We start from the raw sequence: 22,119 nt of genomic DNA, 5'->3' as shown, positions 1-22,119 counted from the left end.
CTTAAGGGGGGCTAGCGTCATTCTAGGGAAACGAGCCTCGAGCTGGGAGAAACTCTGCTAGGGCTAGTTTACGCCTTTGAAGGTGGCGGGGAGTGGATGGATGGAGCCATTCGTGCCGAGCCTGTAGGCTGCATAGGCTGAGGCCTCGTGGAGATACAGGCGCAGAAGAGCCCAGCGGCTTGGCCAAGGGGAGAATCTTTGTCAATGGGCGGATGGATTATCTTCCTTCATCCTAAAGGAAAATACCCATGTGTTCTGCCCCCTTTCCTCCTGTCTTGAACGTACCTGTGTGAGGATGTGAGGACTGGAGCTGAGCAACTATCTTCAAACCACGAGGAAACAACACCCAAGGAGGGTCTTGTGTGGAAAATTAGAAAGAGCTTTGATTTTTTGATGACATCACTAACTCCAGGGTCCAGATCTGGAACCATCTCTTTCTAACTCTTTTCTTTTCAATCAGTTTTAGATTTACTGAGAAGTTGCAAATGTAGTACAGAGAATTCCAATATGCCCCCCATCAAATTCCCCTGTTATTAACCAGCTCACTGTGATGGTTCGTCACAACTAAGAAACTAGCATTGGAACAGCAGTAATAGCTAAGCTTCACGTTTTATTTTAATTTTACTAGTTTCCCCGCTAATATCCTTTTCCTGTTGCCTGATTCCCTGCAATATATCACATTCCACTGAACTGTCACGTCTCCTTAGTTTCCTCTGGTTTATGACGGATTCTCAGTTTACTTGTGTTTCATGACCTTTGGCAGACTTTAGGAGTGCTGATCAGGTGTTTTTGCTTATCTCATAGAAGACCCAGGGTGATGAGGTTTTGGAGAGGCGCACCACGGAGGTCAAGGACCCTCCCTACATCCCGGGCATCCTATCAACATCATTCGTCACTGAATGATGGGAACCTTCATCACCTGCCCCCTGCACTGCCCCCCAGGTCTTTCCACTGTAAGGTTCCTTTTCCCTAGTTTTTTCTTTAAAAAAAATCCTCACCCGAGTATATGTTGATTGATTTTAGAGCGCAGGTTAAGGGGGGGAGGGGCGACACCGATGTTAGAGAAACCTATCGGTTGCCTCCCATACTGCCTCGACGGGGAATCGAACCGGCAACTTCGATGTGTGCCCTCACTTGGTTCTTGCAACCTTTTGGTGTAGGGAGGACGCTGCGACCCGAGCACCGGGCCAGGGCACGTTCCCTGCCGCGCTGTACCCTTGGGAAGCAGGCCACTATGCGGCCCCTATGATGGAGGTGGGTGGGTGGGGCGGAAATTGGGCTCCATCTCTCGCTGGGAGGTCTATTTACCTAAAAGATACGGAATTCCCTAGCAGGGCTGATCCTGGGAAAACCAGGCCGGTGAGCCCCCGTAGTCCAGCAAAGAGGCGGGCCTGCGCCCCGGAAGTGGGGGCGGGCCCAGTCTGTGGCTGCCAGCGCTCGCTGGTTCCGGGGCGGGGCGGAGGTCGGCGGGTCAAAGGACGGGTGTCTTCCCTGAGGGTCGCGCCTGGGACGGCCACCTAGGAGGTTCCTCCCTTTTAGTCTCAGGGGCGCCTCCTCAGAGCGCAGAGCCCCCTAACCTGGGTCCGGGCGCCTAGATCCCGCCGGTTTGGGCGTCCCTGGCGCATCCGGAAGACCGCGCATGCGCCAGGCGACAGCGCTGCGGAGGGAGGGCGCCTGCTGGCCACCGAGAGCTTGGTTTCGGGTAGTGGGGGCTCCAGGCAGTCCTGGCGGCGCCCGGCCTCCCCCTCTGCTGCTGCTGCTGCTGCGGCCGCCTCGTCAGCTCGTGGTGTTCCGGGGTCCACGCGCCTTGGGCCCGCTTCCCCGCCGCCGAGGTGAGCCGGAAGCACTTCCGGGCCGGGCCTCCCGTTGCCCGGGTAACGGGAGCGGCGTGCGCTGGAGCCTTTCATCTAAGACGGCGACCTGAGTTCGCGCTGCATGCCTCCGCTAGGCCCGGAAGTCGTCCTCTTGGCGAGTTCTGGTCCAAGAAGCCGCTGTTAAGGCGCTGGCGAGAGGAGGGCGGGATGCGAAGGAGCCTGAAGCCGGGGGTTGGAACCAGCCGGGTCTGGGAGTGGGAGGAAGGACGGTGCCGTTGGTCGGGCTGTCACCCAGGCTCCACGTGTAGCGCTCGCTCCCCGGACCAGGGACCCGCGCGCAGCGGCCGGGGGTCAGCGTGGGGGCGGTGCGCTGGGCACCAGAGCGGAAGAGCGGGGGTGGGGGTCGGGGGAGGGCGTTGGGCCCAGTCGGGTGCACACGGGGATCCCACTCCCCACCCCCGGTAGATGGAACAGTGACCCTTTCAGGGGGGCTGCAGTGCGATGTTCATAGTGCCCGGGGCTCCTGTCGCGTTCCTGGTTTCTGTCCGGCATCCGTAGTAGATTTTGCAAACAGTTGTGTCGTTGACGTGCACACACAGAAACGCAAGTGATGTTCACATCCTGTTACGTATTCATAAATCACGTCCTGTTACGTATTCATAAATCACAGAGGCGGAGGATACAGAAGTAACAGGCAAAGCACCGTCCCCTTGCACATCTTTGAATATCTTCCCTTAAATCCTCTGGTTTTATAAACACATATAATGTGCTCAGAGGCAAACCTAGAAGGGATCCTTGAGTTTGTAATGTTCTGCGACTTAGTTTTTTCACTTAATATATCTTAGACGTTTTTACCTTTTAGTGTATATGTTTTTCCTGTTAGTCGCTGCGTAATACACCTAAGGTTGTTTTTAATGGATTTTGTGTTTATGTTTCCAAGGAAGTAACATGGAGAAACTAGTGGTCATTTTAGTTTTTATGATTATTTCTTTGTTTTGTCTGTTTTCTCGGCTCATTCTCTCCCCGACTTGTTGCGAACCCCAGTTAATTATATCTGCCTCAGGATCCTGTTTTTTTGTTTTTGTTTTTCTTTCCAAGACTTCCTGGGTGACAGACGGGGCGCGTCATGGCTCCTGTTTATTCAGAAGTGTAGTTTGGTGCTTAGTGAATGTCGCTTAGATTGTGATGTACAAGTCCCCGAAGTGTGAGAGCAGAATGAGCGGGCCAGAGGGGAGAACAAGGCAGGGCCTTCACCATTGCCATCCCACTGAGAACTTCACACAGGAGGCGTGGAGCAACAGAAGACGGGTCTCCCCCACTGACCCAGGATCCTGGTCCGATAAGGCTGCCAGGTGTTTTGAGCAACACAAGTGGGCTGTGATATTGCAGCGGGGGAGGAGCCCTGGCACGTCTGCGTGTGTCGTCTCCACGAGCTGGGAAAAGAAAAACCTTGAGACTCTGTGTTCATCCCAAGGCCTGGAAGGAGAGGGGGACTGAAGTACCCAAAGGAGAAAATAACCCCCCCATAAAACAGCTTTGGTTAACTGCCTGCTTCCTGTCACATATATAAAATGAACAAATGAAGTTCAGAGCACGATAAGGATTCGGGCTAACAGCCCCCCACCCCTACCTGTGTTTGGGTGGTCACATGTCCCTGGGAAAGCTGGCACCATCTTTACCCATCAATCAACTATATACTTATTTTTTGCTCCATAATATGCACTTTTTTCCCCCAGAAGTGGGGGAAAATGTCTGTGTTTTATGGAGAAAATATTGCAGCACAGACCATGATGTGTATGACTTGACCTGTCAGCGGTGGTGACAGCTGTTAGAAGAGGAAGCGGTGGGCCCACGCGAAACCCCTGGGGACGCTTAAATGTCCCACTTTACTGCCGAATCTCAGGGCATCTGGTCAGTATGAAGACAGCGAAGAGAGTGATATCAGTGATTGTGAGCACCTGAGCTTCATAAATTCTGACAGTAGCAATGATGAGTTCTTGGGGTTCCCAGAAAACTAGAAGAGCACTTGAACCATAAAGTCTCTCCTCATTTGTTAATGACAGTGAGGATGGTTTTTAAAATTTTAAATTATTTATTTATTTTTTGGGGGGATCCCCTCGCTCTGTAACAATTCTCCCCTCTCAGACTTAAGACCCTTTATAATCTCATAAAGGACAATGGGCAAAGGTCTCAAGCTCCTCTAGCTGCTTCAAGCTGGACATGGTCGTTGTCCTACCTGCCCTTGGATCCAGAAATCCCTAATAAGCATGGGGGTGAGGAGGGGAGGGTGGCCTTCCCACGTGGTGAAGGATCGTGCAGACTCCAGGTCAGTTGGTTGTCCCCGGACAAGGGCGTGCTTGGTTTAACAGGCTGGCATTTTTGTTGTATTCTGGGGGCAACAGCTTTGGCAACAGAGTTAGAAGGCATCATTCAATCCATAACCACTAGATAACAGAAGGCAGGGATTAATTTTTCGATGTCCCACATTAGGGGAAGAAAAAAAAAGGGCTTCTTTGGAGGAAGGTGTGCCAGGCACATCTCACCTGTCCAAAACACTTTTGCCCACTATACTTAGTTTGGGCTGAGGGGAATATTTTAGGTTTCCCCCCCTCTCAGACCTCTGGGCCTTCCCGTCCAAGCCATTAGGATAGAAAAGAGAAACCAGTTTTAAAGTGAAGCCCACAGACCACCCCATTCTTCACCAACCCAGCCACTTAGTTCAGCCAAACTGTTGAGTCTCAGGAGGCAGCAATGCAGACAGGATTAAGTGAGGCCTATACGTACAGACAGTCACTCAGGCAATGAGATCGTAGGCTTATACCCTATGAAAAGTGAGGATGGTTCTTAATCCCGCTGTTGACTGCTGTTCACTTTACGTGGTTGAAATATTGTTATATTTTATTAAATGTTTTAGTACACCATTTGGTTCAGAATATTTTTGTTCTTGTTTTCCTCTAAACCTAGGTTCATCTTATGGAATGAAAAATAAAGCAAGTCCTCAGGACGAAGGACTTGCTCTCCTCTCTTGGCCCTTTGGCTACCTGGGCTCTGGCCACATGGTTGCCAGTCACCCAGCCTTTGGCCATCCTTGCTTTGGTCACCCCTGCTTTTGCTCTCTCATTCAACTTAGCACTAATAAACTTTGCGTGAACGCTAATAGGCTTGCTGGTCTGTAATTCTTTACTGCGTCATGGAGAAGAACCAGGGTTTCTCCTGTAACAAAAGCACACGATTATCAAATCAGTTATAAGGATTCACGTGATTAATCAGCATTTAATTGGCTCTCAAGATAGAACTGTTTTAGAGTGACCAATAAGATGGGCATTCCTTAACTGCACTGTGGATCATGATTTAGCTCAGTAAAACGTCCTGTATACAAAAACACTTTAGAGGAATGGTTTAGCAAATAAAATATGTTTGTCTATTTATATCTTTATAGGTACAAAGAACAGTGATTATCGTACACTGGGAGAGACGGCACCTAATCAGTAACTGCTATTTCAGTATGAAGAAGGGAAGAGGAAGAACAAGCCGAATCAGGAGACGAAAACTCTTCAGTTCTCAATCAAGAGGAGGTACAGTTTTGATTTTTTGGTGCCAGTGATGAAAAAAGGAATTTATTTGTTGGCTTGGTATTAAGAGATGCAAATAGCTTTTCTCAAAGGCACATGGGCAATGTTCACAGAGAATGCTTCTTAAAGAATACTCCGTAGTTGTGCCATTATGTTCTTTCTAACCCTTGTGGGAATGTAAATATATTTATCACTCCTTCAATTGTGTCTTCTCCGGGGAAGACTTCCAGGTTTCTGTTTCTAGCCCTAAACTCTCTCTTGACCTCTAATTACCTGCAGGGCACCAGTGTTTGTATATAAACTCATCATTCTGAGTTCAGGGTAGCCCGGTTAGAATGACCTCCTGTGTGTGAAAGGGCCTCGCTACCTGGACGGTACCGCGTACATCATAATGTTAGATTTTACGGTTGCTTTTCCTGCCTCTCTGAGATGATCGTGTCATTTTTCTTTTTAGTTTACATGGTTTGTACATTGAAAAATTTATTCCCTTTTATGACAACACTGAGACAAGTCATCAGAGATTTTCTTTTTAAATGGTGATCTGATTATGTGGTAATTTTAATCCCCATTTTCCCTTTCCTTTGATCAGTGAACGAGAGCTTCAAGCCTGAGTTTATAGAGCTTAAGAAGTGGCTGAAAGAGAGGAAGTTTGAAGATACAAACTTAGTACCCGCCTGCTTCCCAGGTAAGTCCGTTCTCCTGGCCTTTGTCCCATGGGACGTGGGCACAGGGGACAGGAAGGCACAGGCGAGCCTTGCAGGTGGCTGTGCTCTCTCTGGGAGCTGGGCTTGTGTTGTGTGTCAGGCTTCCTGCCTGGCAGCTGTAGCGTTGGTGGAGGTGGGTTAACATACTTGACCTTGTTCTAAAAATAAAACGGCCTGTGGGGAGCAGCTCCAACATGGGGAAGTAAAATTCGAAATTAAAAAAGGGACCTGGAAGTAGAAAACTGAGGAGAAGGCAGGGACGAGGACACTATGTAAGGACAATGGTAAGACCGCGCGCGTCCCCCAGAGGGGAGCCCCAGCTCTGATGCCCCCCTCCAGCAGCTCAGATACATTACGTGGTTGTTTACCTGCACCTCGGCGTCTGCACACCTCGGCTGTCCACAGCAGAGGTGCAGGCGTCCCTGGCACTTAGGCCTGAGGGAGATGACTTCACTGGGTCCTGGGGGGGTGGGGAGGGGGGGCTGTGTGCACTGTGGCCACAGCTGCCTCCTCCTCTCAGCGCACTTATGGGGAGGTCCTGGGACCTGCCAAGCCCTGCAGGCTGACGGGGTTACCCCACAGCTCAGGGGGTCACAGTTGCCTTCTGGTGGGGGGGGTCCCAAACGGCCAGTGGATGTGGGGTTCTCTGGCATGTGTCTTGAGACAGGCGTCCCGGGGAGGCCTCAGCTGCTCCCCAGGTGCCGTCCCCTGCCTGAGCAGCGGGGGTTAACATTCTCTTCTGAATTGGAGCAGCTCGCTGTGGAAGTTGAGTTAATAGTCTTTTCTGGAAATTGAGCATCTTCTCATGGACTTTGGGTTAGCATTCTCTTCCGGAACATTCTCTTACAGAAGCCAGGCAACTTGCTGGGGCTGTGTGCCTGCGTGCAGGGCCGCCCGGCTCTGTCCAGAGGTGGGCTTGGGGTGCCCACGGGGAGGACCACGACGCCCTTGCAAAGGATGTGCGCCTGCTACAGCGCCGAGGCAGCTGGGCACTCAGGGCCTGGACAGTCTGCGTCACAGTTCGGGTGCAGGCATTTTACCCGATAGGAGATTTAAGTCACATGTGTCCGAACACCCCCCTGAGCCATTACAATGGTCATTCAAGTACCCACCAGGTTATTGAACTGAGCACATTGACGTCCGTACACATCACCCCAGAGAAACGATTGACCACGTGTGCCCTGGCTGAGTCAGGGGACGCAGTCAGGGTCGCTGCCTGCGTGTCAGTTACACACGGTGACCTTGGCCTAAAATACTTGTCTGAGCCTTTTTCTGTTGGAGCTGCTCTTAATGGTGGTGAGTTGTACTTGTCCATCTGTGACCGACGCTCCTGTTGTCGTGTGTCAGGGCGCGGTCAGTAAGAGTCCCATTCTTAGGTTTTACTGGGTGAGTTCTTCACGCGGTGGCGGGGAGAAATGAGCCACGGGTGGGCACTCGGGGCCTGAGGCCGGCCTGCTCCCCCGGCGTCAGCTTGCCTGGAGCAGGAACTATCCAGCAGGAGTGGACGGAGAGTGTGAACGGAATGCCTGGAAATAAGTAATCCGTTTATAACGTGGAGCAGTGAAGAGTTCCTGTTTTCAAAAGTGGAAACAAGTCTCTCTGGGCCCCACTCCAGATTCACAGTCATGGAGGCACTCTGGCAGAATGTACACAATTTGGGGGAATTAAGCCTTAGCTGGGGGTGGGGCGGGGCAGGGCTGGGATCCTAAGATGCAGGCAGGATTCAGTCTTCAGACTGTCCCGTGACTGATGCTTTGGGAAGTGACCCCAGTGTGTCCTTCCACCGCCGGAGCACCGGCTGGCTGTGGCCCCCCGGGAGCTGTGTGATAGCAGGGTTTTAAGGCAGTGGGGGGTCTGTAAAAAGCTTTACTTTGGTAAGACCCCAGTGGCTGCTTCCTGCCTCGCCACAGTGAGTGAGGTTCTTGTGGTCTGTTTTCTGGTCTTCGACGCTGCATTGTAGAAACACAGGTAAGTATCTTCCAGATTTATCCCACAGCCAGGTTCTGTTCATATCCAGGGGTGAGCAGAGTAGGTTTACAGTTGTGAGTATGTTAAACACACAGATCATTCTTAGATTATTACTTATTGTTGTGTTACTTACGTGTGTCACAACTGTACAGCTATCTAGCCCACTCCTGTGTATGCTTGGAGATAATCGTCCCCTTAAATTATCATGCAAGCCTTTTAAAGGATGACCCTGGGGTGGGGGGTGGGGCGTTTTCTTAGTTATTGATTCCAGGAGGAGTTCTGGCCCGCAGGGGCGATTACCTCCACGTGGGACACGCACGAGAAATTAAATTCTTAAAACCGAAACCACGTGTCTGATCGGGTGGTGTGCTTCTGGGTGGGGAGGTGAGTTTGGACTGGCCAGAGGTCCCGCAGACCGAGAGGAAAAAGGCTGAGAGCTGTGAGTTTGGAGAGACGAGTATTCTAGGCCCATGTAGCCAGGACTGGTCACGTGGCCCCTCTGCCGGCCCGAGGGGAGCCTTGGGCACGTGGGGCGAGCCCTGGGGGCTGCTGCTGCTGGGGATCCTGGGTGTGGCCGTGCCGGCCAAGGCCTTGGCTCACAGGGCGCAGATGGCACCAGGTCCGCCCCACCGAGCTCATCCACTTAAGGAAAGCGCCCAGTCTCGTGTTGCCTGGTGAAGGAAGCGGGGGGTGGGGGGCATAGCCTAGGCTTTGTGGGACCCGACTGGGCATTACGGGTCAGTCAGTCAAAGAGGCCTCAAGTCATTATGGGAAAAGCTGGGTCTGGGAACAGGGGCCTGAGGCCTCCAAGGTCGGGTGGGTGTTAGGAGTAGCCCCCTGTCCCCGGGCTGGTAGGCCCCAGGAGAGAGAGGCCCACTTAAAGTTCTGGTAAGAGGCCCGGTAGGTAAGGGGCCCGGCAGGTAGGGGCCCAGCAGGTAAGGGGCCCGGCAGGTAAGGGGCCCAGCAGATAAGGGGCCCAGCAGGTAGGGGCCCCAGCAGGTAAGGGGCCAAGCAGGTAAGAGGCCCAGCAGGTAGGGGCCCCAGCAGGTAAGGGGCCCAGCAGGTAAGGGGCCCAGCAGGTAGGGGGCCCAGCAGGTAAGAGGCCCAGCAGGTAGGGGGCCCAGCAGCACATCTATAGAAAGCCCATGATCTGTAGGTCTTGGCTCTGAGGCTCACTTTGCCCTTCAAGGATTACAGCCCAAAGGAAGGGTCAGGGCCTCTTCCAGAATTGCTTGGGGATCCTCGGGGGTTGTTGGGGTCAAAGGATACAAGACGCCCAGCTTCAGCTCTGTGTGATTTTGGAGTTCATTCACGTCTCTTATTCAGGTGTCTCGGAGCCCTGGAAGCCGTGGTAGGGTTTATTTACCCTTTTCCTGTCTTTGTGTTCCTAGGTACGGGAAGGGGGCTGATGAGCAAAACGTGTCTGCAGGTGAGAATCTTTCTCTTCCGTTCGAAACCCGGTATAGATTTTGCTGCCTTTTTATTGTGGCTTAAATCAACTGATTAAAAATATTTCAGACACACAGGCATTTTTTACCTAACAGGTGTGTTTTAGCACAGCTCTGTCGGTTAGAGTCTAGTTTGCTGCATGTAAGACGCACCCAGAGTAACTGCTTAGACGCAGGAGTGCATTTTGCCGTCACGCGCACAGGCCTGGGTAGGCGGCCCTGGCTGGTGTCATCGGCGGCCAGCAGTGGCCCAGGCCCCTTGCGGCTCTGCCCACGCCCTAGAGGGGCCTGACGCCCTCGGGTCCCGCGTGGTCGCCTGTGGGCGAGGAGGGCGGGCTTCCTCCCGCCGGGAAACGCCGGCCTCAGCTCATGTGCCCGCGACCAGGCGCGCGGCCCAGCCGGCTTCGGGGGAGGTGAGGCCCGGCGCAGTGCCCCGCAGGTGGGGTTGGGGAGGCTGTGGACGCCGCGGCCGGTGGCCTCTGCCACGCACGCTTCATTAGTCAGATCGCGTATTCAGCGGGCCGGTGGCGGGGGGCTGTCATCGGAGAGGCCTGCTCAGTGGAGGGGGCGGGGCCTCCGCTCTGGTTCCGCACCTGGGTGACAGCTGAGCCCCGGGGCCCGCTGTCGTGCTTTCTGTGCCGTGTGAAGGACACGCGACACCTTTCTGTAAAGCTACCGGTTAACTTCTTAATTTATTTTTAATTACTTAAATTTATAATTTCATAACTTGTGTAAGACCCAGTCACGTACGTATGTTTACTGTAAAGAATGGTAACTTAATGTTGTACTTCTATGCTATTGCAAATTTTAAATTACTTAATAGTTTTTAATTGTGGCAAAATATATGTAACCTAGGATTTACCATCTTAACCATTTTCAGTATGCAGGTAATTACTAGTAAGTACATTCCACATGGTTATATAATATTTTTATTTTCGGATGGAGGGGTAATCCATTCTGTAGCAGGATGGGGGGATATACCTCATGTGTGCGGCAGGTTATTTTTGTTTAGACCAGGGGTTCTCAACCGTCCTAACGCCGCAACCCTTTAATATAGTTCCTCATGTTGTGGGGACCCCCAACCGTAAAATTATTTTCGTTGCTACTTCATAACTAATTTTGCTACTGTTATGAATTGTGATGTAAATATCTGATATGCAGGATGTATTTTCATTGTTACAAATTGAACATAATTAAAGCATAGTGGTTAATCACAAAAACAATATGTCATTATATATATGTTTTCTGATGGCCTTAGGTGACCCCTGAGAAAGGGTCGTTCGACCACCAAAGGGGCTGCGACCTACAGGTTGAGAACCGCTGGTTCAGACCGTGAGATGATAATGGGCAGATGCTGTGCGTGTGCTTTGAAATTTGACGTCTGTGTTAGACTTTCTGGAAATTGAGACCTACTTTACACACAGGGAAATGCACAGATTTTAAGTGTCCAGTGGGATGAGTTTCGATGATGAGGGTGTTTACCCCAGTCAGGACAGAGAACGCTTTACCCTGTGGCTTTCAGAGACCAGAACGCCATGGCTGTGGGCACAGGACGGGCGGTTGTCATTGCCTGGCTTACGCTCGATTTCTGGAGATGGAACCCAGATGACCGTTGGCTGAATTTCTGACTTCAGTGCTGGTTACAAAGACAATGGGTGCTTACATCTGGCTTCTTAGTGCTTTGTTTCTGGTGTCAGTTACCTGACATCTTCATTTTCCTTCCTACGTTTCTGTTTCAGTGGGAGGAACTGAAATACTGCTTTTGTAGGTGGTAAACTGAGGCCTCTCCTTAGCCGGGGGCACAGGCTGTGTGGGAGGAGGCCACTGCCTGGAACGGTCCCTGGTGCCTGGGTTGCACCAGTTGGAGTTTTTGGGTGGCTTTCATCTTTCCCAAAGGCGACACAATTTCCTTGCCTGAGTCAACAGAGGGACAGTTTGATTGGAGTCGTCCCAGTGTCTCCTTAGTCCTTCCTGTGAAGGGTTGGCTGGTGATGGGTGTCAGTCACCTCCCTGACCTTTAGCTCTTGTCGGGGTCACAGTGCCTGCACGGGAGCAGCCCCACCTGTATCTGCCGGCTGAGGCTGGGTTGCCTGGGGCTCTCAGGAGGGGGTGGTGGAGACAGGGCTTGGGAAGACGCATCCTCACAGGCCACTCCCAGAGTGCAGGTGCGCTAACCCTCAGTTTCTTTCTCCATGAGGAGGGACAGGTGATCATATCGTTGCCCGAGAGCTGCCTGCTCACCACGGACACAGTGATCAGGAGCTACCTAGGGCCGTACATCGCTAAGTAAGTGACCCACATGTGCCTACGCGCTTCTCCTTCCAAGTCTGTGTCATCAGCAGGCATGTCACCCAGACAGCGTTCATGAGGACCCAGCCCCTTTGCGTAGCTGATACCTGCAATGATGCGGAAGGTCTACTCTGTTCCGTGAAGTTTTGTCTCAACTCATTGTAAACTGCATTTTAAAGGTTTTTATCTGGCTGCCTGGCAGGTGGGGTTGCATCCTGCCCAGTCACTTCCAGGAAGTAAAGATTAAATGGGGTAAAAGAGGTAAATCACCGGACAGGCTTGTAGGAGCCCGTTCTCCATCATAGCAGAGCTTGAAAAACATTAACTGCTCTTTTATTTTTACTTTTGTGGTACTTGTTTGCATTTCGTTCCAACTCTGAGGAGCTTTGGACATTACGGAAGCGTTAGCTTTATTTAGCAAAGAGGAGAGGAGGCCGCGTTGGAGCGGAGCGCTGTCTCCCGGCACGTGTGATGGTGGCCTTTGTTTGGGGGCTGTCTTGAGGACAGCGTGCCTGAGAGCCTCAGCAGACGGGGTTCTAAATCGTGAGGGTTAAAAGGCTGTATTGTTTCTTAACCCGGGCTAAGTTCTGGGTGTAACCCCCACCCCACCTCCCTTGCTTTTGTAGGAGGCCTGACGCTCATTTATTGGCCTGAGTAGAGGCAAGGATGCTCTTAGTATGAATATTTTCTGTATCATTCTGAAATTTTGAGTACACTATATGGCAATATAGGAATTTGGACTTTGAAGGATTAATGTAAACTTTCTAAATACGTTCTTGCAGCATGAGATCTTTTTATTGGGAACAAATGAAAAAACTGTAGTGTATAATTTACAATAGAGATGGTAAGTTTAGGATTAAAATTGAAATAGCTACATGTACCCAGTGGATGGGGCAGGTCTAGATTCTTCCCATCAGTCCCCTCCCCCCACCAAAATTTATATCATTATCCAAGTAAAACAGGTGACTTCCACCAAAAGCTTTAAAACCAGAGAACCAAGTTGGAAGCAAAGAGGTGTTTTGCAAAAAGGAATCTCTTGCGAGCAAAGCTGGGATTTGGGTTAGTGAGTCCGTCCTTGTGTCGATGTGACTTGCTCAGAGGACTTGGGTTGGGGTGCTCTCTGGAGAGGGAAGCCTGGGGAAGGAAGGCCCTCCCGTGGGCGCATGAAGTAAGCGGGGCGAGGTGTGACCATGGCCCAGCCCCTCTGGGAGCCGAACCAACCACGAGGGTGTCTGTATCTCTCAGTAAAGTAATTCTTTCATTCTGGCTTTTGATTTTAAAAGGTGGCAGCCTCCTCCGTCTCCTCTGCTGGCTCTGTGCACCTTTTTAGTTGCAGAAAAGCATGCCGGGGATCGGTCTCCCTGGAAGCCTTACCTGGAGATTTTACCGAAGACCTACACCTGCCCTGTTTGTCTGGAGCCAGAAGTGGTGAATCTTCTCCCCAGACCTTTGAAAGCGAAGGCCAGAGAGCAGAGAACCCGTGTGCAGGAGCTGTTTACTTCCTCTAGAGACTTCTTCTGCTCCCTGCAGCCTCTGTTCTCGGAGGCCGCGGAGAGCATCTTCAGCTACAGCGCCTTCCTGTGGGCCTGGTGCACGCTCAACACCCGAGCCGTGTACATGAAGCGCGCGCGGAGGCCGTGCTTCTCCGCGGAGCCGGACACCTGCGCGCTGGCCCCCTACCTGGATCTGCTCAATCACAGCCCGCACGTCCAGGTGAGAGGTTGGCGAGGGGCACCTGTTCTGTCTCGACAGGAAGGACTCCGACATGTAGAACCCGGGACCTAGAATAGCGAGGGGAACCGCGGGGGGAGGTGGAGCTGGCGGTAGGGAGCCCTGCCTGCCATCCGGTGCGCGCCTGCCTTTCCTCCCGCCCCGTTTTCCCTCCCGACACCCTTTCCCTTGGCCCTGTTTGCCCTGCTCTCCGGGCGCGCAGAGCCTGGTGCCACATCCGCTGGAGGGTCTTTACCAGCAGGCCCCCCACCCCCGCCCCGTGGTGTACAGTCCCCCTGCCTCCCTCCCAGAACTGGCACTGAGGTCTGGCGCGCTTGCCTGTCCCGTCCCCCTTTACGCTCGGCGTCGCTGTCAGCTTTGTCTGCTGGGATCACTGGTCACCTTCCTTCTTTCCCGTCTGAGCTCTGCCGTCGCAGACGACGGGGACTTGTTCCTCCGTGTAACCTCAGTGCCCGGCTCAGGGCCTGCCGCGTAGCAGGCATTCGGGAAACCTGTGTTGAATGGATAAATATTTGTGCGGAAAAGGAGTCTGGGAAACTGTGAAAGGGCCTCGCTTTAGGAGACAGTCTCAGATCCTTGTTCCCCAGCCCCTCTCCCTGGGCACAGGAAGGAGACGATTCTGTCTGGGGGCCTGCTGGGCAGAGGCCTGCTCTGAGGGTACAGGGCGTCTGGGCATCGGTCCACCAGTGACCCACTCAGTCCCCTTGGAGGCACATTGGCTGGGACCTATGCTCACGCTGTCGCCTTCGCGCCCCGTGCCAGCCTGAGAAGACCCACTGCCATGGGAGGAGGGTGAGGGGAGGCCCTCACTGCGCTTTCTGAGGCCAGGACAGTCTCCTTGCTGTCTGCTTGTCACTCATGTAGAAAGCTGCGTCCCTACAACATTGAGCAAAGGAGGCCGGGCTGGAGGGTGTTCCTGTGGTCGATGTCGATGAGTGATGTCAGGGGTGTGCAGTACAGCAGGACACCGGACACAGGGACTCAGTCCCCACTGGCGTGACGTTCGTGCATCGATGCCCCGGCCCAGTGATTTTCCAGTTGAGTGTAGGGGCGCTGCCCGCTACAGCCTGTGGGCCTGTGGCTCAGGGGCCCCGCGTGGGCCCTCCCCAGCCCTTCACGGCAGAGCCGCCGGCCCCTGTGCTGCAGTTGGCCTTTGGCCTGGACTGCCAGCCCGCGGCCCTGGTCCGTCGTCGGTGCTGCGGGGCGGGACTTCCGGCCTGTCATCGGCCTGCCAGTCATCCTCCCCTTGCTGGGCTCTGCCACGTGAGGGGGCTCAGTGCTCACACCCACTCCTCACTGTGGGCAGCAGTGGGTCCTCTTGCTCTTGTCCTCCACACCTGTCAGCTCACGGAACTGTCACAGAGTCCGGACAGCGGTGTCAGCCAATAACAGCATGCTCAGGGGCTGTGTGTTATGAGACTTGGAATTCTTCGGGCCTCACAGGGCCCCGGGGTCCTGATTGTGAGTCCTCCGCTCTCCCCAGACTGTCCCCCCGCTGGCGGGGAAGGCTTCCCACCTGGCCAGTTGCTCTCAGCCAGACTAGCTGCCCCCCTCCTGGTCCTCAGCCTACCAGGTCCCACCTCCCTGCCAGCCCTCAAAGTTATTCAAACAAGCAAATCACATCTTCCCACGGAGCCAGGGCAACTGGTGACCCCTTGTTACTACGAAGCCGCCTCCGATGGCCCTGCTGGTGACTGGTCCTGAGTGCAGCCCTGAGTGGCCTGCTGGGCCTTCCCCCATTGTCGGGGTCATGTGTTCACCCATCCTGAGAACCCCAGGCAGGACCCCTTCCCCCCCAGGGGCTGAGTGCAGCGAACCCGAGGGGCTGCAGTGGGGGTGGGCGTTGTTCCTGCTGTGGGTAAAGGCAGTGTGAGTGTCTGGAAGGGGCTCCTGGCTTACATCAGTGCAGTTACTTAGTCTGTTTAGTTTTATGTTTTGCTTTAGAAAACCACTTACCCGGATTTCCCTTTACAGGTAAAAGCAGCATTTAATGAGGAAAGTCACTGCTACGAGGTCAGAACCGGCTCGCGCTGGCGGCCGCACGAGGAGGTGCTCATCTGCTACGGCCCGCACGACAGCCAGCGGCTGCTCCTGGAGTATGGCTTCGTGGCTCCCCGCAACCCCCACACCGGGGTGCACGTCGCGCAAGGTTGGGCTTTTCTTACTACAAAGGTGGTGGGAACTTCTCCGCATCTGGGGCTGAGGTCATTTTAAGTTTTAATAAACACGGCAGACCTCCAAATGCATATCATTTATTTTCTCCTCGGTAGGGCTAGCCTCACCCTTGCTGACCACATCATTGCAGTAACGAAGTAAAAGCGACGAAGCTTAGGTCGGTATCGGTGGTGAGAAGAACCGGAAAGAGTTCATTGCATTAGGTCAGGTCATGGAATGGAAGAACAGGCGACGTGCTGAGGGAAGAAATGTATTAATAGGTGGAGAGAAAGGGAAATTTATGTACTGAGACATTTCACTGTTACTAAAAATAGAAAAGGATTAGAAAGCAACAAATAATATTTACTAAGCACCTGTTCTATGTAAAGGACTGTGTTAATTGCAGAGCTTGTTTTGGGGTTCAGTGCCACAATGAGGTACTGGTTTTTTTCCCTTTTATTGGCGCCCTGACCAGGGATTGAACCCGCAACCTTGGTGCATCGGGTCGATGCTCTGAACAACCGAGCTGCCGGCCAGGGCTGAAATACTGCTTTTATTTATGTTCTTTTGTGACCTATTAACTAGCCATCATCATTGGCATGACTGTTTTTTAAGATGATAATTTAGCTATTAAACTTTGCTGTGAAAGTTCTAAACACAGTATGAAAAACTACATAGAAGACCGATTTCCCCCCCTTCTCCTGAAGCAGCAGAGAAACAGTTTTCTAGGCCTTGAAGAAATGGCCAGTTACTATGTGTATAATTTGAGACAGTTTTAATGTAAGTTCCAGTGGAAATAGAAACTTGGTTGAGGCCATACTGCTCCCTCCTTTAGGCAGAAGAATAATGCTGTTTATGAAAATGAAATAGAAGAGAAAGGCCGGCGCCTGGCTGGCTGTCCCGGGAAACCAGCCTGCAGCTCAGCCTCAGCGTCAGAATGACCGTCCTATTGACGGCCGTGAGCCACATTTATGTATTAGTTGTTACACTTAAAAAGTAAAACCAAATATTAAAAGGACATTTAAAGATAGAAAAATCCCCCATGACCCTCTTACCCAGTAGCTTTGTGAATTTTTGCATATTTCAGTAGCTTCTGATCGAGATCACAGGCATCCAGACCACTGTGAATTCTGGCTTTTTGTGGGCGTTTTCTTGGGCTTGTGCAGAGCCTGCCCTTCCGGGGGCTGTGCTCCCAGCAGTCCTGCCGAGGGCCCCGCCGCCTGGCCTTGTCGGTCGCTTGGCTTAGTGGGAGCAGGAGCTGGCCTGTGGGTGTTCGGTCCCCTGCCTTGGAGTTCTGGTGGCTTTTCTGGAGCTGATAACGGTCTCATTGAGTTGGACTTGAAGACCAGATTGTGTGTGTGTGTGTGTGTGTGTGTGTGTGTGTGTGAATGAAGTAAAACTGTTTACATATGTTTTGATTGCCAGTGGGAAGGAACGGAAGCTGAGAAGGAAAGATTTATATTTTTGTCTGAGTTACACCCTAAATCTCAGTCTAATTTTTTTTTATATAGATATGCTTGTTAAATACCTTCCATCAACAGATAAACAGATGAACAAAAAGCTTTCCATTTTAAAGGATCATGACTTTATAGAGTAAGTGTTTTTCTTTCTCTCAGAATGGTTCCATCAGGAAGTTTTGATGAGAAAACGAGGGTTAGGGTTTGTTTCTCTAGGGATGAGATGCCTTCAGACGGTCACCAGGGGCCAGGTAGGAATTTACTGAGCACTCACTGTTCGCAGTCACTTATGCTTCGTGCTGTGGGGCACACAGGAGAGTCAGACGCTTGGCAGGAAACGTTCTCAGGGACTGAAGGTGCCAGCTTGAACCACGGAGTCACTGTCCCAGAAGAGAGCCCTGTATGCGTTGGTGGGTGGCCCCGTGGGGCTTGTCTCCAGCCTGTGGTGAGGTGGGGGGGGGGGGGGGGCGCTGGGCTGTGGGGGCCTGGCTGGCCCCCCGTCCCCTAGCCCTGTGGCGCAGGCTCCTGGAGTGGGGGTGGCTGGGCAGTGTCACACGAATGGGCCGAGGAGGCTCGAGGTGCCCCCTTTCAGGCCTGCTTCTGGGGTGAGACGCCGCGGTCAGTGACCCAGCCTCAGCGGGAGGCTCTCCAGCGGTGTGGTCCCCAGGACAGCCCAGCTCCGTCTCTGTTTATCCCCCGGTGACCGATGGCATGGCCTTCCTGCTGGGACCCCCATCCAAGTTCAGCTCCTCACCAAAATAAACTGGGAAGTGGCTGTTTACCTTTTTTCTTTTTAACAGGAGAGAATTTTCTGTTACTCAGGCTTTGCTGATAAGTATTTGCAGACTTGTTTTTCTCTTCTGTCTCTGTGACCAAGGTCGCAGGCTACATAACGTTCGGTGGCCACTTTAGAAAAGCTGTTTGGCCCCGGAGCCATCTGTCACGGTGTCGCGGGGCACTGGGAGTGACGGGCTCGTCCCTGTGTTTCTGCTTTAGAAATCTGACATTCGGGTGGGACGGACCATCGTGGAGGCTGCTCACGGCTCTCAAGCTGTTGTGCCTGCAGGCAGAAGAATTGTAAGTTCCCCATGGGCTGGCCGCGTGCTGGGTGACACCCTGGGATGCCGGTGCGTGTGTCGGGGTGCGGGTTTCACGTCTCAGTGTCTCCGTTTCCGGGTCTCTGGTGTTAGCATCGCAATCAGAGTGCGTGGTCTGGGGACCTTCGTGGTGCCTGCTCAGGGATTTTCCCCGGCGACCTGCAGCCCCTAGTTCAGGGTAAACCCCTCAGAAGCGTGGGAACTGGTCCCGCCCAGAGGAATGTCTGAGCGGGTGGGTTTTCGCCAGGGGCCGATGGAGCCCCTGACCAGGTGTGCCCGGGGGGCAGACCCAGACCCCTGGGCAAGGAGAGGCCTGGATGTTTTCATGGTGGGGCTGGTGGGGGTGCAGACACGCGTCCTGGCCGTTCGCCAGCCAGAGCCCCCGGCCGTGCTGCCCTGCCCGGTGCCGGTCAGGGAGCAGGGAGCGGCTCGCTGCATGGCCGGCCTCAGGGGCGGGGAACCGTGTGCGGAGACTTCCCGGAGACCCGGGAGAGCAGGGAGCACCCTCGGGTGGCCGGAGTGTTAGCGAGAGTGTGCCAGAAGTGGGCCTCAGCGCGGGCCTGGGGAGCGGGGCGGGCGCTCGTTTTCGGGTGCCTCTGGTGCTATTACATTGCACCCTTTTCTTCTGCGGGGTGTTGGGGAGGAGGGTCACTCCCTGGTCCCCACCCCAGCAGCGGCTGGGTTTACTCTCAGCCCCAGGAGCCCCGGCAGACGGTGCTCCGTGGGCGGCGCAGCCTCCGCTCCCCGCTGCTCTCTCACCTTGGTTCCCGGGCCCTTCCCCTTTACTTTGCCTCGTGGGTGCCCACGTGCGCCCCTTTCCCTCCTTCTTGGGAAAACAGTGAGCCCTTTGCAGGCAGGGCCGCCTCAAATTAAACATCAATGGAAGCTTGCGGAGGCCGTGCCGAGGCCCCTTCCCTCCGTCGGGCTGCGGGGCCGGGGTGCCGCCCCGTTCCTGGTTTCTCTGCGTCTCCCGCGGGGGTACCCGCGCGCTCTCCGCGGGCGATCGTGAGGGTTCGGTTAGGTGACGGTCACGGGTGAACGCCCTTCCTCTGTCCTTGGAGTTCCGGCCACTGGCCCTGACGCCGCGGACGGCGGAGACCTTCTGTCCTGCGTGGCGTGCTGTGGGCGGGCCTGCCCTCCTGAGCGCCTTCTGCTTACACCCTCCCAGGGCGTCCCGGGCACCGGCCCGGCCCCCGCCTGTCCCTTCTGAGCCACCGCCTCCGGAATCGGTGCCTCCGCCCAGTGTGCGGGTCGGCCCTGCCCCCTCCCTCCCGCCGCCCCGCACACCGGCCCGCCCGCCCGCGAACCCCACCTGCAAACGTCGCGGGCGCCCCCGGCCTGGCCTGCGTGTTCGTGTGCGGGGCGTGGGGAGGGGGCCCGCCGCAGGCTCCTCCGTCCGCGGCGTCGGACTCTGCGCGCGTGTCCCTGTCCGTTTGCTGTCGCTCAGGAAACTGTCCCTTGAAGAAAAGGACACGCCTGCCTTTCCCTTCCTGGCCCTTCGGGCTGTGGACGCGCCTTCCCGCGCGTCTCCTGCTCCGTCCCCGTGGCCGGTGGCCGTGGTCCCGTGATGACAACAGTGCCGCCTCCCCGCTGCTTTTTGTCCGTCGTTCCTGCTCTTCTGGGCCCTTGTCTGCTTCTCCGCGGGGGCGTGGGGGGCCGTGGGGAGGCAGGGGGGGGGGAGCGAGGGGGAGGGGGCCCGCCTCCGGGAACACGGGGCAGGCGCTGGGGGGCCCTGCTGTGCGGTGCTGACGGCTTCTCTGGTTTTTGAGACCCTGTTGAAATGACCTTATTAAACATTCCGGTTCTAGTCCGAGCTGGAAAAAAGCACTTCTTGGTGAAATGGTTTCAGACGCAAACGAGAAGACGAGCTTGGACGTGGCCCGGGAAATCTGCCGCCGTTTCACCGGGGAGACGGCCGCGGTGCTGCGGAAGGTGTGTTCCTGTCCCCGCGGCTTTTCCTTAGAGGCGGGTTTTGATGAGGAAGCGCCTCCTTCCGACGGGCTGGGGGGGCGGTGCGCCTTCGGGTGCTGCTCAGTGCCGTCCTTACTCAGCGGGTGTAGGCGGACTCTGCTTTTGACTTAACATTGTGTCCGAACCTTTTATTATTATTTTTTCTTGGCAATTTCATTCTTTTTAAGAAATTTATGTTTAGTGTGTTTTTTCCATCACCATTGCTCCCCTTATGGCCTCCCCCCGCCCCCTGCAGTCACCCCGCTGTCGTCTGTGTCCCTGGGGCCTTAACCCTTTTCACAGGTAGCATTGTTGTATGAATTCTCGGTGATGGAGCTTTAAGTACTCTCTCCCTTTTATTTTTGTCTAGTGAAACGTTATAATTGAGTGAGAAATCAGCTTGTTTGAATGAAAACATTACTGGGGTTTAGGAAATTTTAATGAACCTTGAAGACAGCACTATGCTCGCTGAAGCAAACCCGCACGGGCAGACAGATGCTCTGCGGTCCCACGTGTGTGAGCTCCAGGCTCGGCCAATTTACGGAGGCAGAGCTGCGGGGGCCGGGGGCCGGGGAGGGTGACGTGGGGACGTCGTGTTTAGTGTTGAATGGGGACAGAGTCTCTGCTCTGGATGACGGAACAGCTGTGGTGATGGCGACGCAACATTGTGAACAAACTTAATGCTACCGAATCGTACACGTAAAAGTGCCCGAAGTGCTACAAGTCCTGTGCCTTTTATTACAATCAACGGTCCTAACAATGACTTCCAGGTCTCTCACATGAAAGACGGAGAACCGTCTCTGAGAAGCCAGCTCGCTTTGGTGGAATCCCTGTGGACAGAGGAGCTCGAGGTCCTGCAGGCGTCCGCCGAGGCCCTCGGACGTTTACAGGCCGCCTGGCTGTGACTCGCCGCGGGCATTCGCGCCCTCCTGTGGCGGGGGTGACTTCTCAGACGTTCTCACTCCCAGGTGTGTTTCATACGGAATCACGGACAGTCAGCGACTAGTTTCTATTAAACAACGATATACTTAGTCCTCTGCCTTCTTTCTTTGTGGGATTGAGTGGTGGCTGCCCCCGGGGACCTGGAGGGACATCTGCAGGGCAGAGGGCTCTGGGTGTACTTGGCCGCGTGGGGACGGACGCGCATCCTGGTGGTGCTTCTAAACTCAGTGAACAGCGGTCTGAGGCAGGTGCCGAACTGAATGAGGGGAGCCTGGTGGGCGAGGGGTCGGCCGGACCCGCGCGTGGCCTGCCTCTCCCTGGGTGTCCTGCTTGCGGGACTTGGCAGCTGTGCAAGGAAGGGCCAGAAGCTGTGCTCCCGCTGTGCTCCTGCACCATCGGGGTGGGGGGGCCTCAGCGGTGGGTGGCTTCCCTACAGGGAGTGCTGGGCTGTCCCGGGCGCCCCCCGGCCTCCGCCCCCACTGCTCTGCACTGGGCAAACCACCTTGAATTTTCCACCCCTGACCCCCAGCTGCAGTGGGAGTGTGGACCTGAACAGTGGTTCCGCCCTGGGGGCAGCGGGCCCCTCCGCACCTCACAGCTCTCTGAGAGCCAGGGGGTTAGGTGCTGAGAGGGACCGTGAATGGAAAGTTCATTGTCACTGTTAAGCCCAGAAGAAGTGTGGGGCCCACCTCCGTCCTGCTCCCGGTGTCCCAGAGCTTGCTGGCGACACCCCTTTGCTCTTCCCTTTGTGGTGGGCGCTCGCTTGCCTCTTCGATTCTGCTGTTTTCATGGTGTTGTTGGGAGGGTTAGGAGGACAATGCTTGTGCTCAGTGGCCATTGAGAATTACACCTTTTTACAGAGAATCGTGACAGCACTTCAGGCCCTTGACCTGCCTCTGAGCATGGCTTTTCTATGAAGTGGGCTTTAAGTAGTCCTTTTGAGATCTGGGCTCTGGATTTATACTTTTCAGTGTTTTTGTGCCTGTAAACTAA

The 22,119-nt window shown here is 54.3% G+C and overlaps 1 protein-coding gene across 4 annotated transcripts; it reads left to right on the top strand.

The window, feature by feature from the left end:
- Positions 1-1,546: 1,546 nt before the first annotated feature.
- On the top strand, positions 1,547-20,739 carry SETD4 (SET domain containing 4). 4 transcript variants are annotated; one of them, XM_090271664.1, is made up of 10 exons: positions 1,547-1,832; positions 5,319-5,389; positions 5,976-6,071; positions 9,450-9,487; positions 11,704-11,792; positions 13,079-13,508; positions 15,501-15,675; positions 17,192-17,273; positions 18,134-18,214; positions 20,043-20,738. In XM_090271664.1, exons 2-10 carry the CDS (start codon positions 5,320-5,322, stop codon positions 20,314-20,316), a joined length of 1,335 nt encoding a protein of 444 aa, XP_090127790.1. In that variant the 5' UTR covers positions 1,547-1,832; position 5,319; the 3' UTR covers positions 20,317-20,738. The 4 variants fall into 4 exon arrangements, with proteins under 4 accessions (XP_090127790.1, XP_090127779.1, XP_090127785.1 ...); XM_090271653.1 differs by lacking the exon at positions 1,547-1,832 and having other exon boundaries at positions 5,296-5,389; positions 17,222-17,273; positions 20,043-20,739; XM_090271659.1 differs by lacking the exon at positions 1,547-1,832 and having other exon boundaries at positions 5,296-5,389; positions 20,084-20,259.
- The last annotated feature ends 1,380 nt before the right edge of the window (positions 20,740-22,119 follow it).

The sequence above is a fragment of the Furipterus horrens genome, unplaced genomic scaffold, assembly GCF_987537825.1.
Source record: "Furipterus horrens unplaced genomic scaffold, mFurHor1.1.pri manual_scaffold_1, whole genome shotgun sequence".
Taxonomy (NCBI): Eukaryota; Metazoa; Chordata; class Mammalia; order Chiroptera; family Furipteridae; genus Furipterus; species Furipterus horrens.
This window is presented reverse-complemented; position numbering and strand designations above follow the sequence as displayed.

What these genes read in the sequence shown, in the direction of transcription:
- SETD4 (XM_090271664.1), top strand. Translation starts at nt 5,320, where the DNA reads ATGAAGAAGGGAAGAGGAAGAACAAGCCGAATCAGGAGACGAAAACTC. An exon ending in AGTACCCGCCTGCTTCCCAG is followed by an intron (nt 6,072 to 9,449) that starts GTAAGTCCGTTC and finishes TTGTGTTCCTAG; the next exon opens with GTACGGGAAGGGGGCTGATG. An exon ending in CTAGGGCCGTACATCGCTAA is followed by an intron (nt 11,793 to 13,078) that starts GTAAGTGACCCA and finishes TGATTTTAAAAG; the next exon opens with GTGGCAGCCTCCTCCGTCTC.